At 44.9% G+C, this 17,107-nt stretch overlaps 1 protein-coding gene across 1 annotated transcript; it reads right to left on the bottom strand.

Moving 5' to 3' along the window:
* Positions 1-1,539: 1,539 nt before the first annotated feature.
* On the bottom strand, positions 1,540-16,842 carry ICOSLG (inducible T cell costimulator ligand). Its single transcript, XM_069785005.1, has 7 exons — positions 16,722-16,842; positions 13,225-13,265; positions 10,642-11,004; positions 9,864-10,148; positions 8,108-8,284; positions 6,941-6,976; positions 1,540-4,197 (listed from the first exon to the last, which is right to left on the bottom strand). The coding sequence occupies exons 1-7, from the start codon at positions 16,733-16,735 to the stop codon at positions 4,187-4,189; spliced, it is 927 nt and encodes a 308-aa protein (XP_069641106.1). The 5' UTR covers positions 16,736-16,842; the 3' UTR covers positions 1,540-4,186.
* Positions 16,843-17,107: the final 265 nt, after the last annotated feature.

The following is a 17,107-nucleotide window of genomic DNA, read 5'->3' as shown; positions in this document are numbered from 1 at the left end:
CAGCGTCCAAGTTTTCCAATTATAAAAAGGCCTTAAGCAGCACTTCTTGGAATCACAGGAAAACAAATCAGTGTTTTATTACTAAACTGTTGGGACATATTTTGGGCAAGTTGGAAGGTCAGCTTAAGTCTCTCATATAAGAGCATCTATCTATATACAGCAATTTTCTGTGCCAGACTAAAATGGGAGACAGGTTCTTTCCTAACAAAGTACTTGAGTTTGTGATTAATGGTAAGGTCATGAGTAGGTCTCAAGGAGTTGGGTTTTGCAGCACGGGGCATTTGTTTGCATACACTACTTATGCTTATTAGTGGTGCTGATAAGACATGAAGCACTGGAAGTGTTTTTCTTGTGTTGGAAGGTAATTGTACAAATTGACGTGTTGTCATGTAAGTGTGTCTTGAAAGATGAATGAGGCAGAGGCTACTGGTCTGTGGCCTGTAATTCCCTGGGCTACCAGATGCAGAGGAGATTGCCTCAAGGAACACGTGGGGTGCCTTTTATAATCCTGAGTTGGGGACCAGTTTACAATGATTTCATCCTGTATCACCCAATGAATGTTGTGAAGGTCCTAATGCCACATCACACATTGAAAGGGAAAGTCCCAGGAGCCTAATTAACTTCTATAGGGGGTGGGGCGTCCTCTCCCTATGGAGTTGGGCTGTACTCAATTATTCTTCAGAGCAGTTTCTCTTGCCCTGGGAAAGAGAGAGGTCAGAGAGATTACCCTCATGGGGTAGTGTGAACTTCTGTGCGTATTTGCTACAAATATGAAAAGGATTCACTTTGCAATTTGGAAAAGCAACTAATAAAGTTTTTTTGACATAGCACAAGGGGCTATTGAGAAAAGTGTTTGGAGTTAGGGTTGTTGAAGTGGAAAAAGGGAGTGTGTTTTTGAGCAAAAGAGGTATTTCAGCTCTCACAGGTGAAAAGATTTAAATTATGATCTTGACTACAGGACTGATGGATTCAGACCACTAAGTAGCAGCACATGTTCTCTCAGGGTTTTCCATCTGTGGTTTACCAGCCATGCCACAACGAAAGCCTTTCGCTTTTCTGTGAAAGCGAGTCCATTTCTTAGTCTTCCCACAAAGCTGCATCAAGCGGTGCTTTCCTGTGCATGTGTTTAAGTTGCCTGGGATGCGTAGTTCATGTGAGCTGCTACCTTTAATGAAGGGAAACAGAGGGATGCTGGTGCCCAAGTGCAACGAGCCAGTTTCCATTCTGGAAGTGGGAGGGTGCGTTGTACCTTTGCCCTGCTTGGGGTTGTTAAGCTGGGTGACAGAAGGATGTATCAGCCTAGGCTTAGTGCTGCCTTCAGGCTACCACATGGCTTTCGCCGAGTTTGTTCAAGGTATTTTGCTGTGTGAGCCAAAATAGAGCAAAGATTGTCAAGTCTCTGTGTTGCATCGGTCTCTTGGAAAGGAGTTCTTGTATGCCCTGAGGGATGTGGCTGAAAGTAAAACTGCTACTTTAGTTGGGGGCAATGTTTTGGAGTGACTTGTCTTCACGTGCTGATAGATTTAGTCAAACACCCAGAAGAATGAAAGGATTTTATTTAAAATATAAACATGGTACATAATGACAAAACCTCTGTTATTACAAAATTCCCAAGTCCTTTGAATGGTCACAAACTGTCGTCTAGGATTTGCTTGCCTCCAAAAATAGCTGGAAACCTAAACCAACTGAAAGCATGGAGTTCGCGAGAGCAGGCTGTTGCATTTAGATGTACTTCACTATGTACCGTGAAGCAGCCCAGAAGTAAGAAAATCCAACCAGTCTAAATTAGCTTAACAACATATGGCAAAGCGACTGCTAGGTCACTTCTTACATCTCTAAACTGTTACAGCTTCTTGCAGTTGCAGAATATAGAGGTGGAAAACTGTTTTTAGAAAAGGCTTCTGTCAGTTACGGCAGCACCAAAGAGGCCGCGCAAAACAACTTCATGTGACAGAGAGGAAACGTCTGCAGGTCTTCTTACAGAACCACTAGGAAATGGTTACCCTTCACATCTGCACAGACGTTGTTCACATTTGTAGGTGTCTGCAAGCTTGCATGCTTTTTTCAATCAATTCCCTTTTAGGGTTCACTGAAGACTAGATGTGGACTTAGAAAATATCTAACGCCTAGATTAATGGACATGAGAGAAGACAAGGAAAGGCTGACAGTTAAAGTAACTCATGGCACCTCAGTAATCTTATCTGACAAATATTGTGAGCTAAACGCCCTACCTGACAGGTATGTTACAGTTGTAGATTGGAAGGCAGCAGAGGACAAAAGTGAAATTAATAAATAAAACAGTATTTTTCACAGACATTGAACACTAGCAAATATGCAATATACTTTTTTTGACATTAGTAGATAAAATGTCTTTAAAAAACCACAGTTGTACCCAGTTACTTACAATCTAAACAGGAGACAGGAGCTTAATTAGTTAGTTGCAGCTTGACTTTTTTTTTTTAAAACAATTTTCCTATCCTATTCAAATTGGTGAGTAAACCTAGATCACACCAAGTGAGAGCTAAACTGCCCCTCTCTTAAATGCCGTGGAGGGTGAGCCTGTGCCGCCCTCCCACAAGATCCTGGCACAGTGGTGGTGCACAGCTACCCAACTCGGAGCCTCCTTGAAGGTACTGCTTCAACAAAAGCTAACTACTGTTGCCAAATGGTTCTGGATTCCACACAATGGGAGAAGAGGACAACAAAATTTATTTTCACTTAGCTGGGATTTGAAAGCTGATCTTGATATGAAAAAGCAAAGTCCTGTCTCACAGTTGACACTGGAGTGCCTCCCACACACAGAGCTAGGACAAACAAGGCTGTGACTTATTCACAAAAATGATCCAATTTTAATCTAGCAACTGGTGCAGGCAAAGCCAAGTGTTTCCAGGGCTCAGTTTAAGATCATCATCTCCATCCCCCTGTGACGAGATGGGGAAACTACCCCATCTAGGCAAGAGACCTAGTATAGATTCCTCCTCCTTCAACACCTCATACCATCAAAGTTTACTGCTTTGCTATTTTCAACCAGTTTCTCTCGGCTGACTTGGGGCTGAAACAGCAAGGCACAAGGAAACTGCAGTTCTTGGCTTTCTGGACATTCGTGGACAACACAGTGATATAGTCTGCACTCTGGTTTGTTGTTTTTTGGGGTTTTGTTTTGTTTTGTTTGGGTGGAGGGATGGGATGGGACATAGAGAGGTTCAGTTTAAAAAATTCAGTTTAAAATCCTCCCTGGAAGCCACGGAGTGCTTAAATAAAGACCAGCTGAATTGAGCAGAGCTTGACCACAGCTTTTGTTCCACCCTGAAAAGGGTAAGTCCAGGTAACCTGACCTTAACATAGCAGAGAGTGCTATTTTTAATCAGTCAGATTTCCACAGCCTGTTTTTTCACACAGTATGCACCAGCTTCTGTCAAAAGTGGAACTCCCCTTTTCAGTGGAATATTCGGTAAAAAACAAAATGTTGATATCAAGTACATCTAAAGAATGCACATTTCCTTATGTTAACATATTTGGTGCTTAACCCTGTTAGAGCAACTCCCATTTTTGGACGACTGGGTCAAAATGTTCTACCTAGTTCTGTACACAGTAATATGCAGCTGGTGAAACCAGACAATGAAAGGAGGTACTGTAGAGAGAGAAAGGTGGAAAAGGTCACAAATCTCACTTTGCAGCGAGTCCTTCAGGTTTCTTTTTTTTTTTTTTTCTTTTTTAGCTGCCTTTCTTCACATTCAGTAGTCATCATCAGGGTAAAGAGACACAGCAAGAACCTCCCATGCTCCTGAAATGCAGTTGCTTCTGCTACTAAGACAGTCCTCAAAGGTGATGACGAGAGATGGGGCACTTGCCAGCTTTCACTGGTCTGGCACAGAGTGGCTAAGTCCCCGGCTTACTGCTTTCCTCAGTGCAGGAGCTCAACATGCTGACAGACTGTCACAGAGGACTGTCCAAAGTGGTTAGTTGGTGTGGTGACACAACTGTTGTGTGGACACAGCCAGTGGCTGGAATAGAAATCCAGTGGATTTTGCTGTCTCTTGTGTTGGAGAAGGTTTTTTCACCATCTCTCTTGGCACGCTCTGCAGAAATCTGTCACTTGTATTACAAGCAATGCTGCCTCTGAGATAGGGGGTGATGCTTCTCCTGATGCATCTCCAGCTGCCCAAATTGCTGGCAGACTTTCCATTTAGACAGGTGCTGCAAAAGAAAAATCTCTTTTTAGAAAAAAAAATAGAAAAAAATCCCCCAGAAATAATCATGTCCTAGAGTTGTTTTTCTTACATAGCCAGTGGAACAAGCTGCAAAGCTATGGAAAAGATGTATTTATACTGTTGAGAGAGAATCAGCCAGGGTGAAGCTTTGCCTGGGTACCTGAGACACCGGGGACCCTCTGCCCTTGTGCCACAGACTGAAAGTGCCTCTCTTTGGGCAAATGCAAAAGGTGCTCTCCTGCTAACACCCCCCTCCCTTGTGAAGGGATGTCAGTGTCACCTTTGGTTCGTTTTAAACTATTTCAGAGAACGAGATGCACAAAGCCTGTCTGTGGTCAAGGGAAACCAGCTTCCCAAGGCTCCTCTACAGGCAGCGAAGGGATCCCTCCAGAGAGCAGTTCAGAATTGCTCCAGCTCTGACTTTCTCCTCACTGGAGCATCCTGCCCCACTGACTGTAATGAGTGTCTGGAGAGACTAACCCCACCAGGATGAAGGTACTCTCCTTTGCAACCTGCCTTCCTCACAGTTTCCAAAACTTTTTTTCTTTGTAACAGCAAAGCTAGTCTCAGTAGGCTGTCTTTGGTTTGCAGTATTCGGGATCTGACCTTCTTCATAAAGTGCAAACTGCTGGAAGCAGAAATGTATTTACATTAGTACTGAAAAGCAAAATGCCGTGGCAGAGTGTCTCTGTGGGTGCACCTCTGCAGTGCCTTACTCCCCACCTACCACACACAACTTGCTTGAAAATATCAAATGATGATTGAATTAGGCTAGAATTTCTCCAAGAGCCTATGTTTTGCCCCAAGGTAGTACCAGCAATTTCCAAATAATTTCTGACAGCTACTAGTTTCCTCTTTTGTTAAGGAAAAACAAACAGCAACAAACCTGGACTGATGGAGGCTTGACAGCCTGCACAAACTCTCTGCCTCAGTGCTCAACTACCATTACCCTTAGAAAGGCATTTTTTCCTAACATCTAGCTTAAATTATGTTTGTTTAAGTTTGTTGTGCCTTAAGTGTTGTGTCTGCTGGGTTGGGACAATAAGTGTCTTGTCCCATCCTCTTTAAGGACTCTCTGAAGAGGGTTGTTATTGTGTCCTTAATCAGCCTTGCCTTCTCTAGCCTAAACAAGCATAACCAATCTGTCATCAGAGATCACATTCCCTAGATCATTCTCATTTCTCCGCTATTGGTCCAAGTTGCCCTCAAATTGGGGTGCCCAAAAGGTACTGCCTTCCGTGCCTTACATGGCTGTGTTGGCAGAGAACAGCCCTCGGAGGTGGGACACTTTCTGACAGCAGTGAACCACCAAAGCCGCTGTCCCACCTCCTCTTCCACAAATGGTGCAGAAACATCCCAAGGCAAAGATAGAGTCTGGAAGGCAAGTGACTTTGTTTTGTTGTTAATGAACAAATCATGCTACAGCAGCCTTCAATATAAGATAAATATTTATTCCTGTTTATATCACAGAGGTTTTTCTACTTATGAGCTAAGTCCAGCAATCTAATCAAATAGGACCTGGTATAAGTAAGTCCAGAGAAGAAAAAGTTGACCTTAAACAAACTGCTTGTGTTTTGTCAGTGCAGCTCACAGCAACGGAAGGAGAAAACGTTTCTTTATCTTAAGGAGAAAATCCATTCTCCTTTCTACGTTATGCTCTACAGGAAACAGTGTCGTGTTTAGCAAACACAAATGCTGTGTATCAGGCTGGGGTTGCGTGATGGGTCTGGAAAATAACTAACCATTAACCCAGTTTGCATGACCACCAAAGAAGTTCCATAAAATTTTTTTCATTTAAGTGTTATTTTGCTTCTGCTGGATATTATGACTTGGGTACATTCACAGCATCTGCTACGGCAAACTATGCTTTAATTATTACAATTTTGGTGAAACCACAGTATTTTCTGCCTGTTCTGCAGAGAGAGACACCCAGGCAACAGTCATTTGTTTCAGTAGAAACTATCAAATAAGATATAAAATAGGCAGATATTTCACCCTCGCTGTACTCTCACAAGTCCCATGTGCTGAGTTTGACCTTCCAAATGCGTCTTGGATTTTTTTGCCCTGTTTTTATTTTTCCCCCACCATAAATGATAAATGAATTTGTAAGCCAGCTGGCCTGCAATATTGCATTCTTGCTTATAAAAAAATAACATGTTGGAGGTCTGAACTGCATATTTTTTTTCTAGCAAAAAAGAGCGCTTATTTTTTTTTTTTAAATTGGGTGTATACAGACTCAGGTTCCTAGACATGAAGCAAATGATGTTCCTGCATCCCAGCTAAAGACCTTCTAGGAGGTAGTGCCTGAAAAGGCAGGGAACAACCATTTGGTGATAGGTGCTGACATGATATGAAGTGATAAATGGCCAGTGTTGTCCAGACTTGAAAATCAGCATTTAAAATAGATTTTCCAAGTTTGGCTCTGTCTTGATGGCAACAGGAGGGGAGGGTGGCTTCAGCTTGTACGCTCTGTGTCCCCTGTTGATTTGTCATGTCCTTTGGCCTGAACTGTTGGAGGAACTTCTGGGAACCAAGACTCTCGGGCTGCCTTTGGCAATGCTTACAGGGCTCAAGGAAAGGGCTGACAGAAGTAGGGCTACCGCTTTACCTGCTTGAGTTTGTAACATCTAGCAAGTCTAATCTAAAGGCTTTATGCTGAACTTGAGTACTGAAGCTATGAAGTTAAGTCACACTTGAGACAAATACAGCAATATATTTTTAATACTTACAGTCGAGTTCTCCTTTGTCTTCATTTGGTGGGACATCTGTTAAAACAAATGCACTGTTTTAAGCATGTAGGACAGATAACTATAGCCTTTAGCCAAATAGGATTAATATTAAGCAACATCCACCAAAGTTGAGGGTTCAATGTGCTAAATGCTCTTTGGACAGATAAATGCAGTCCATACGCCATTTGCTTACAACCTAGATCACCGTTTCAGCAAGGATAGGTTTTGGACTTGAAGCAACAGCCCTGCTCCATGTTTTGGGACAGAGTCTTGCACCACTCTTGGGTTGTTTCTGAAGGAAGGATGTGGCTCCTAGCACAGCTGGTGCAGGTGCTGGGCAAGATCACTACCCTGCTTTCTCCTGCTCTTTTCTGAAGCACCTGGACTTGCTAGCCATGAGGAAGAGGGCACGGATTGCAAATGTGGTTTGTCCTTGTCCATGAAAAGTGCGTTTGCCTCTGCTCCCTTTTCTTAGATGTTAGCTCTTGTATACCTGCAAAGTGGCTTACCGTAAGTACTCAGATAGATCAGCAGACTCAGTCTGGTTCGCAAGACATCTTTTTGAGCTACTTTTTGTTCTGTAATGCCAAGCATTGAAGAGTCCCGCACGTGGGCAGATGCAGCAGTACCAGGGTACACATGTATAACGTGGAGTGACAGCGAGACATGCTTTATTTCAAACCTGTAGAAAGCTGCTTGATCCCAGTAGGATCTTCAGCCCTTAATTGTCCAGCCAGTGACTCTAAGGCTCTCAGGATTGATTTATCGTCTGATTTCTGCTTTGAATTGTGCTAAGTAGAGTGAGCTACTGACCCTAGTCCTGCTCCATGGAGGAGCATCCCCTCCATCTGTCCAGAAACAGCCTGCAGAGATCGCAGCTGAGAAACTATGGCCTGAACAGGCACAAAGTCTGAGTTACTCTCACATCCAGCAGTTAACTCCTGTGAGGCTCAGACACAACAGCAGAAAACCATAAAGAATAACATGTCCTGGGGCACTACATGTCTTCCCCAGGGCATCCCAGGTTTTTCATAACAGCATGATTTCCTGCTGTTTTGGCAGGCAGCTTACTCGTACCTTCCAGCAACATGCTGAATGACATTAAATATTTTGGCAAACGAAAAAGAATTCTTCAGAATTGGTCATGCAAATGAATGGCCTCATTACCTGTGTAGGATGCTAGTTTAGAGGATCTCCGTCTCCACAGCCAGCAGGTTAAACCAGCTAGAAGACCCATCAGAATGACAATGGAAATGACGCCAGCTGCTTGAGCACCTCGTCCATTTTTTTCCAGGTTTTTGTGACTTTCTGTGCTAGAACCATTGCTTTGCTTCTCCTGTGTGTCTAGAATGAAATAGAAAAAGGATGTAATCATATGTAAAGTTTCACATTTCATACCAGGCAAATATTTGAACACATTTTACACACACACACAAAAATTCTGAAGGACTAGATATTTGTGCTATTCATATTGCTGTGATTCTGGTGGTATTACTTCTGAGCAAGGGACATCTCTAGCTTATACTGTCTAACACACAATGCTAGTTTATTCCTCTCTGTCATCATACTGCACACATCACTCTTTCTTCCCTCTTGTTCTTCTCTCCTGCCAGCCTTGGGAGACTGTATGTTTGAGATTGTACTAAGACTCAGTTGAAAATAAATCTATACAGAATCTATAAGGTAAATGTGATGGTATTCAGAAAAGTGGGTGAAAACCTGTTTCCCTGAAGTTAGTGATGAATTTCCACCAACTGCTGCAAACTGAAGTTTTCAAATCACATCTCTTACTATTTCAAGTGTGGTAGTGCTTTTAGAAACCAACAAAAAGTAGTAAGATGGAGGTCTTTTCCGCCAGAATACAATATGACAGAATGCCATTAGGAAACTAATGACAATGTTACTTAGTTTTCCTTTAATTTGGGAATTAAGGGTATGCTATCATATAAACACTCTACTGTGCAACTATTGCTTGTGAACACAATTTTTATTCCTGGCAATAGTTTATATCGTTTGGCTATGGCTGTGGGATCAGTGTTGTTAAGTCCAGAGTATGTGATTCCTTGGTGTGTTCAGGTAAACTAGCTGTGGGTATCCAGCTACAGTTATGCAAACAATCAAACCTCCTTGTACCAGGCTGCAGAAAGTTGTGAGAGAAACGTGGTGGGAGGCAGGAACAGCAATAAGACTGAACAGCCACCTCCAGAGAAGCTCTCCCATTCCAGATAGCTTTTCTATGTAGCCGTTTGGAAATCATGAAATCCACTATTAGTACCATAGCTATAACTTTTTTTTTATAGCTTTATTTTTAAATAGCTTTCTGTTTTTGTGAAGAGTTGAGCAGCTAAATACTTGTTTCTACTATTGATCACTCACATCAGCAATAAATAGCATATTATACTTGTGCTATTAGGTGTGTATTGTTGTATTGGGCTAATGTTACCCGTTTGCTACAGGTCTACTTTAAATAGTGCACTGTATTAAATTGAGTTTTGGAGACAGAAACCAGAACTTTGAAACTAGGCAGAGCAAAAAGCAAATGTGAGTGCTGCGCAGCAGTCGGGTAGGGGCTCAGGAATTGTGAATCTGCTGTATGGTGCCCCCTTAAAAATAACCTGACTCCCCAAGTCGTCACGTTCCTGAGGAACCAAAGGGTGAAGCTCAGTGACTGCCTCGGATGCAAGAGCTTTTCAGTGCCGTTGTCATAACACGCTTGATGGGGTGTTCACTTCGATGTGGAAGAAGGAAACATAAAATCTATGCCCAAGCATAACTAGCTTGAAACAAAACCTGAGCTCTTCTCAGCACTTTTTTGAACTACTGAATTAACGCATGCCCCTTGCTAATGCATATCTACAGACAGAGACACACTAGTTGATATTCCTGCTATCGAGAAAACACAGAGTAGTATGAAGGGACTTACAGTTGGCTGATAGATTTTCCTGCAGTATTCTATTTTCTATGGAGCACTCTATTTGCATGTTAGATGTGGCTTTAACCTTCAGTGTGCTAAAAATGCTGTAAGTGCCATCGGTGTGGGGAGTGATCGTTAGCTCTGATGGAAGTAGGTGGCTGTTGTCCGTTTTGTTTATCCAATACACGTTGGGCTCTGGGTATCCATTGCCAGACCTGCAGCTGAAAGTCACCTCCTCTCCAGTGCTGTTACTGTTTCTTATCGGTCCACTAAGTATTGGTTGGCTATAACTAGCTGAAGAGCAAGAGAAAAAGAAATAGACATTGACATGTTGAAATGTATTGAAAAGACAAAATTTTGCCATGGGTTCTAAAGCAGAAGTTCTGGGTTTCACACGACCCTCATGACTTGAAAGGGAAACACCTGCAGGTTTGGTATGTCAGCCAGAGAGCTGAGAGAATTACTGGAAGGGCAGAAAGCTGAAGCCAAACCCAAAGGAAGAAAGCAACTTCTTAAGCTGCTGTCACCCAATTGTGTGCAAGAGCCCTTATATTAATGAAAACCAAGATGAAAAAAAACCCACACTGGATAAACAGCTGTTAGGAGTATTCTCCCAGTTTCAAACTCCCTGTCTGTAACATTTAAATTAAGCAGACTTCATTTCAGTGAAGGGCTGAAGTATGTTTCAAAGTTAAGGGTATGCTTAAATATAATATTGCAATGGCACAAATTTGAAAAGCTGGAATGAGAATTTGGGCAAATATGTGCAAGTGATAAAAGTTCTTACCTGCTAAACTGAGAACCACTTCTGCCTGGTGAATCACTTTTGTATATTCAGTTTTCTGCAGTACTACACATTTGTATGTACGTACATCACTCTGGCTGACATTTAGTAGTAGCAGAGAAAAATCGCCATTTTCCAATTTATCCCAGAATAATTGAGTTCTGTTTTTAAAGTGAACACACTGTTCACTTTCATTGTCTTGACCGGAGATCAGTGCATGTACAACTGAACACTCTTCTTGATCATCAGCTATTTGCCAATATACCCGTAGACTTTTTAAGGGCAATTTTTTTCCTTGATAAATACAACTCAGTGTAGCGTTGTCTCCAAGTTTACTGAAGATGATCTTCTCCTCCAGTGCAATAACTAGACGATTAAAAGAAAGAGAGAGAAAAATGGCAGGTTATGTGGAAAAAATGTCATTCTTTTCAAGGATATTCTACCGCTTGTGGACTCCAGTATTAATATTTGTAACAGGCAGGTGCGTGTGCTCACTTCACAGTCATTCCTACCTCCTGACTTACCAGTGGCTAGTTCTCTCTCTGTCTGTCTGTACGTTTTCCAAAGGGACCTTTTACAATATAAAGCCTTTTGCTTTTTTCTTTCTCTGAGGACCAACCAGCGTAAGTGTGGATACTTGCATGTTTCACTTTGGCCCCTGACTGGGACTGACTGCAGACACATATTCAAGTCCTAATGCTTTAATAATCACTTTTGAAATTAAGAGACATGCCAAATAACACCAGGTAGATCACAAGAAGTGGAAACATGAATAAGAAAAAGAGCGCTACTGTTATTTTGAGATCCCTGAAATTAAAAAGGGGACTAAAAACAGTGTTTCTTAAAGCAGGCATGTCATAGCAATTTTTTGCTTTTATTGCTACCATTGGTGTCACCCTCTCAACAAATATACCTGGCAGACCAGCATGCCCAGATACCTCCAGTGACACATTCGTTAGACTTTTACAACCTCTCATGGCCACCTGAGGTAGGCCAGCACAGAATCTGGCTTTCAGGGCACTTTTCCTGGTCTCCAGGCATGAGAAAGGCAGTGTCTCCTCCTGGTGACCAAGGTGAAGGCGTGAGCTGGCTGACGAGCGATGCAGAAAGCGGAGGTCAGCGAGTCCAAAAGGGTCAGGGTGGCTCTGACCACAGCCTCCCTGCTGAGAGGGACATGTCACCTCTCTTCCACCCCAGAAGCCAAAAGCTCTCTGGTGCAACTGGTTGCTGAGACCAAAGCTGTGTGCACGTTGTAAACGTTGGACTGGGGGTAAAGGGGGGCAGGCATGGGGTTGGATGGGAGAGATTACACTAGGGAAAGGGATTATGCAGGTGGGTGAATTAGGGAAAAATGACAGGATGGAGGTTTGGAAATGTGGACCCAGAGCACGATGAGGTGGGAGGCAGCAATGTTTTAGGTAAAGGGGGTACGTCCTTTTGTTGGTGCACTGGACCATCTACATGTCTGAGCTGGGCTCCCTGACTTAAAAAATGAGGTGGGTGTTGGTCTCTTTTCCCAGGTAACAAATGATAGGATGGGAGGAAACGGCCTCAAGTTGCGCCAGGGGAGCCTTAGATTGGATATTAGGAAAAATTCCTTCACTGGAAGGGTTGTCGGGCATTGGAATGGGCTGCCCAGGGAGTCACCATCCCTGGAGGTATTTAAAAGATGTGTCGATGTGGCACTTAGGGACATGGTTTAGTGCTGGACTTGGCAGTGTTGGGTTAACAGCTGGACTCGATGATCTTAAAGGTCTTTTCCAACCTAAATTCTATGAAGCGACCGCAGTACTTGCAGGGAGGAAGGCAGTATGTTTTCCAGGCCCTTATCCTTTGCTGGGTGAAACAAAAAGTAACAGGCTTGAACTGCAACAAGGATGCTGCAGCTCAGACTTTGGGAAACCCCTCGCAGCAGCGGGAAAAGCAACGCTCTGGAAAGCATTGCCTGGGAAGATGGGGGCACTTCCATCACTGGCATTATTTAAGAACAGGCCAGCTGACATCTATTGAAACTGAACCTGGTACAGTTTGTCCTGATTTTGGGGCCGGGGACTTTCCTTGATAACTTTGTTGAGGTCCTTCTCAGTAATTAAGCAAGAACACAGGAGAAAGAATTCTGAAAACATATAAGTATCACCAAGTGATGTCCTTTAACCTTACCTTTGTTTTGAAAGGTATTTTTGGAACTGTAATAAAAGACTTACTAATATTTGGTACTTGGCACAGTGATGTATAATTCTAGTCATAATATGAATACGGACTTTATCCAGGCATGTCAGACCTGCTTATCAACAGCCCTTATTACCCTGCTTCTAAGGCCTTTTGTTGGCAGAGACAAATATGCAGGGGTGCCTGTAAAGCAAGCAGAGCAATCTAAGCAAGAGCATCCATAAGGTCCTTCGCTGTTCTCTGTACTGAAACTGAGAGAAACCAATTTTTTGTTTCCCTGATGCATGTCACACTGAGGAATTCTTAAGCGTCTTGCTGAAAATACACAGAGGTTTATACATAGTACAAATACTCTGCGTATTTAGCCAAACACAAAGGAGGGCAGCTTCATTTTTAACTGAAGTGTTCTGAACTTACCAGCTCTCAGGATATGAAGGAGCAGCAACAGAAATCCACAGCTAAAACAAAAAAGCAAACGAGAGTGTTACATGATAGACTTCAGTGTCTCTGTTGTTTACATAAGCAATAAATATTGTTTCAGTATAGCAGCAGAAGTAGGTAAATTAGGTACCGCTACTATGTAATGTCCCATTAAGTATTTGCATTTTTGACAGCTGTAAAGCTTCTGTTCAAACCATGTAACTTTGTGGGCGGGTGGCCAAGGCCATGAATAGCAGTAAAATGCACTAATAGTGGAATCGGAGCAGAAGGCATGAAGCTGGTGGTGTGCCCGTCTGTCTTGTGAAAAACAAACCATATAGTCTTACTGGACAAATAGGCTGCCCTGGAGGCGATCTGGATCACTGGGAAGGAGAGTGGCTGCACAGGCCTAAATCCAGGTCAAAGCCCTGCATCCCACTGTTCCACTGAAACTCAGTGAGTTACAGTTTTATCTGGTTAAGGAACGACAAGCAGCTGACCACGCTGCCCACCGGTTTGTGCACTCAGTAAAAATGTGTAAACAGGAAACGTGCTGATAGCAGGGAGCACTGCGAAGGTTTTGCTGGAAAGAATTTGGTGTGTTTGATTACTCTGGAGGAGCAAATCTATGCAGGAGTTTCCCAAGGGTGTTACACCTGCCAGATGCTATGGGAAAACCCAGTTTAACCTATCTATCTGTGAAGTGCATCTGATTTGACTCTCAGCCCATAGGGCTTTAAGAAAGATAAATGTGCAGCACTTTCCTAAGAGTTACTTTAAAATAGCCTTTCACCACCATATCTAGCTATACATTGTGCTTTCCTTCCTCCAGACCACTGTGAGAAGGGAAAGGAAAGAGAAAGGGAAGGGAAAGAGAAAGGAAAGGAAGATGCTAGAAAGGTTTTGGAATGAGAGCTGTGTGGCTGCAGTTGCCCACCTTGGTATTGCCCCAGGTGCAATAAGGTTGCAAAGCTGAGCCAGTGAGCAGAGGGGGGCTGCTCAGCCCCAATTTCTCTAGCTCACTTTTGCAAGCAAACAAGCAAGCAGACTGTGAGGCCACACTACCTGGGTGCAGCTGATTCCTTTCCCCAGTTGTTCTTAACCTCCAGCAAGGTCCAACACTGAGCCAAGGGCTGGGGCAATGGGGAGAGCTGCCCGCAGCAGCCCACATCCACCCAGGAGCGAGCTCCAGGGTCTCCCACACAGACCGCTCGCTGCCTTCCCTCCAAATTAACCCTGCCCTGCCTGACCCTCCTCTCTCCAAGCCCTAGCCTAAGCTCAATCCCCCAGCAGCCATTTCTCACCTGGCTTTTCCCCATCAGCTGAGCTTTACGACATCCCCTCTCTCTTCTCGGCTTTCTGCCCTTTCCCCACAGCTCCTGCCCCTTTGTCCAGCCAAGCGTCAGGATTCATCCCTCACCTCCCAGCCACAGCATCGCTTCTGCCCAGCTTTACTCCTGCCAGCTGCCTGGGCACAACTTGGGGCTCTTTTGCTGTGGAGGAGGGTCTCTAATTCCCACCTGCCCCCAAGATAATTACAGTCTTCCCAAATATATTTGGCTTCCCATGGAGAAAGCAGAGGACACTCCTGACACAAAATCTACCTCTACCTGAAGCCCCATCTCCAGAGAATGAGATGGGGCAAGTTTAGGGAAGAGTCAGTCTGAATTGTGTTACTTTTATATGAAGAAAACACTTTCTTTTCCTTTTCTGTGTCCTTTGAAATGGTTTCATAGATAAGGCTTCAAAAGTTTAAGTGGATGCCCAGTGTAGAACATTTCTGCTCTAACACTTATTTTACTAAGTCCGCAATCAGCCCTAAAGCAAATCTCCCAAGTATGCGTAGCTAAACACTCCAAGGAGTCAGCTCTGCTTCATTCTGTCTCTCACAGTGTCTTTTGGTGGTTTTTGCATGTGGTCTTGTGTTGTATTTCTGTTGTGTTTTTATACTGTGCAGGAGCCATCACTTTTATGCCAGGCTTGTAGAGGTCTGTCTTGACAAGCTCACCTTAATGTAGTTCTTAATCGTTGTTAATCCTGTGGCTGTTTTTTTTTATTGTTCCCCGCTCAAGCTAGAGACTATGGATATAGCAAGTAATTTGAATTAAATGGAGAACAACAACTGACTGATCTTTATGGGACTCTTTAGGGAATTTCCCATGGTAGGCATTTGTTGAAACCAACACTCAGATAGTCAGCCAGAATGGATTCTCTAATGTACACAAAGCAGGTCTTGATTTCTTACTTTAATCAGTGATGTCACAGTCAAAGTTGGACAGATCTAGAGATGCTCCTCCTTTTACTTGGAGGACGTTGCAGCTATGGTAGCATGGGGACGGTGTTAACCCACCATGTTGCCCTAGAATATCTTTAATGCCAAGCTGCTGTTGGAAAAAGGGAGAAATGCTCTTGCCTGCAGAGAAACCTCCCTTTTGCCCTATATGTGCATTCAGCTCCTGTGTCCACCACACTGGCAGTGAGCTCCACTAAGTGCAGGTGTAGCTGCATTAGTTTCTTAGGTTGTCTCTCTCCTTTGTTTATTTTTTAAAAATACTTTAAATCTTTAATTTTTTTTCTTTTTCAATTCTTTCCCACACCTTCCCCTCCGATGTGTTTTTTAAAATGTCATGCGAAATGGGAGAAAGTTGCACTTCCTCTTTCATACGTTCTTGTTGGGTGAGATTATTCTCCCTACCAGCATCTCAACTTTTTCATGCGCTGTTTGAGTCATGGGATGTTGCTGTTCTGGCACAGAGCAGCCGGACGAAAGATGTCCTGGCGCTCGCGGTAATAACTTTGGGGCTTGTGCTCCGCGGCTAAGATTTGCTGTACCCCCAAGATTTGCTGTACCCCCTAACCTCGCAGCGACACGGCTCTCCTCGCATCAGCAGGCTCCCTAAATGGGTTATCGGTGAAGCTTTTCTAACACCCACCGTAAGGCAACAACGCTCATCCCGGCCACAAACCCCCCCCCGGTGGGCTCGCTTGCCTTCTCCCACCATTCCCCTTCGGCCCAAAAGGCTCCGGACCCCGCCGGTCCATTGCCCGCGCTCTTTGTCGGGGTTAGTTCACGACCTCCACGCGGGTGTGGGCCCCCGGCGTGGGCCGCCCCCCTCACCCAGGTGCCCCCCGGCCGCCCCCCTCGGGGGTGCCTTGCCAAACCCGCGGCTCCCGGGAGCGCTGCCCGCCCCGGGCCGGCAAAAGGCAGCCGGGAGCTGCCGCAACCCGCGCTCCGGGGGTCGGGGAAGGGGGACGACGACCACGACCCCCTGCACCACCTCACCTCTGTCTCCATTGAAGAAGCCCAGCCCCGCCAGAACTTTTCCCGCCCGCTGCCTTGCGATGAAACTCGGATTTTTCCAAGGGGGGGTGTGTGTGTGTGTGTGTGTGTCTGCCCCCGAGCAAGCAGCCCACCACCGGCTTGTGCCCCCCCCCCGTGCCCCAGCCACAGGCGGGAGGGGCGGCAGCTCCCCCAGCCCCGCGCCGCCACTCACCCACGCGTGTCCATCGCAGCGGGGCGAAAGTTTGCCGGCTGCCCGCGCCGTGCCGTGCCGTGCCGTACCGAACCGAGGGCTGTCCGGTTTAGGCCTTTCCCCCTTCCCTCCCCACGCCTCCTGCCCGCCGGGGATTTCCGCCTTCCGTGAGCGGCCGGTCCCGCTACCGGCTCACCACACCGACCGGGCCGGCGGGGCGGGGGGGCCCGGGCACTCGCCCGTCCCCACCGAGCCCACGGGGGGTGTGTGTGTGGGGGGGGGACACGCACGGACAGAGTAGTCTTGGCACAGCCTGCCAGGGAACCGGGGGTTCTGCTGTCGAGCCGCGTTTCGAAAGACATTAGTTTTACAACTGACTAATTAGTAAATAACCATAAATGCGATCC

The sequence above is a fragment of the Haliaeetus albicilla genome, chromosome 6, assembly GCF_947461875.1.
Source record: "Haliaeetus albicilla chromosome 6, bHalAlb1.1, whole genome shotgun sequence".
NCBI lineage: Eukaryota > Metazoa > Chordata > Aves > Accipitriformes > Accipitridae > Haliaeetus > Haliaeetus albicilla.
Note: the sequence above shows the minus strand (reverse complement) of the source record. Positions and strands in the feature narration are given on the sequence as shown.

What these genes read in the sequence shown, in the direction of transcription:
- ICOSLG (XM_069785005.1), bottom strand. An exon ending in CCTTCATATCCTGAGAGCTG is followed by an intron (nt 11,005 to 13,224) that starts GTAAGTTCAGAA and finishes TTAATCGTCTAG; the next exon opens with TTATTGCACTGGAGGAGAAG. An exon ending in GGAAAATCTATCAGCCAACT is followed by an intron (nt 8,285 to 9,863) that starts GTAAGTCCCTTC and finishes ATTTCATTCTAG; the next exon opens with ACACACAGGAGAAGCAAAGC.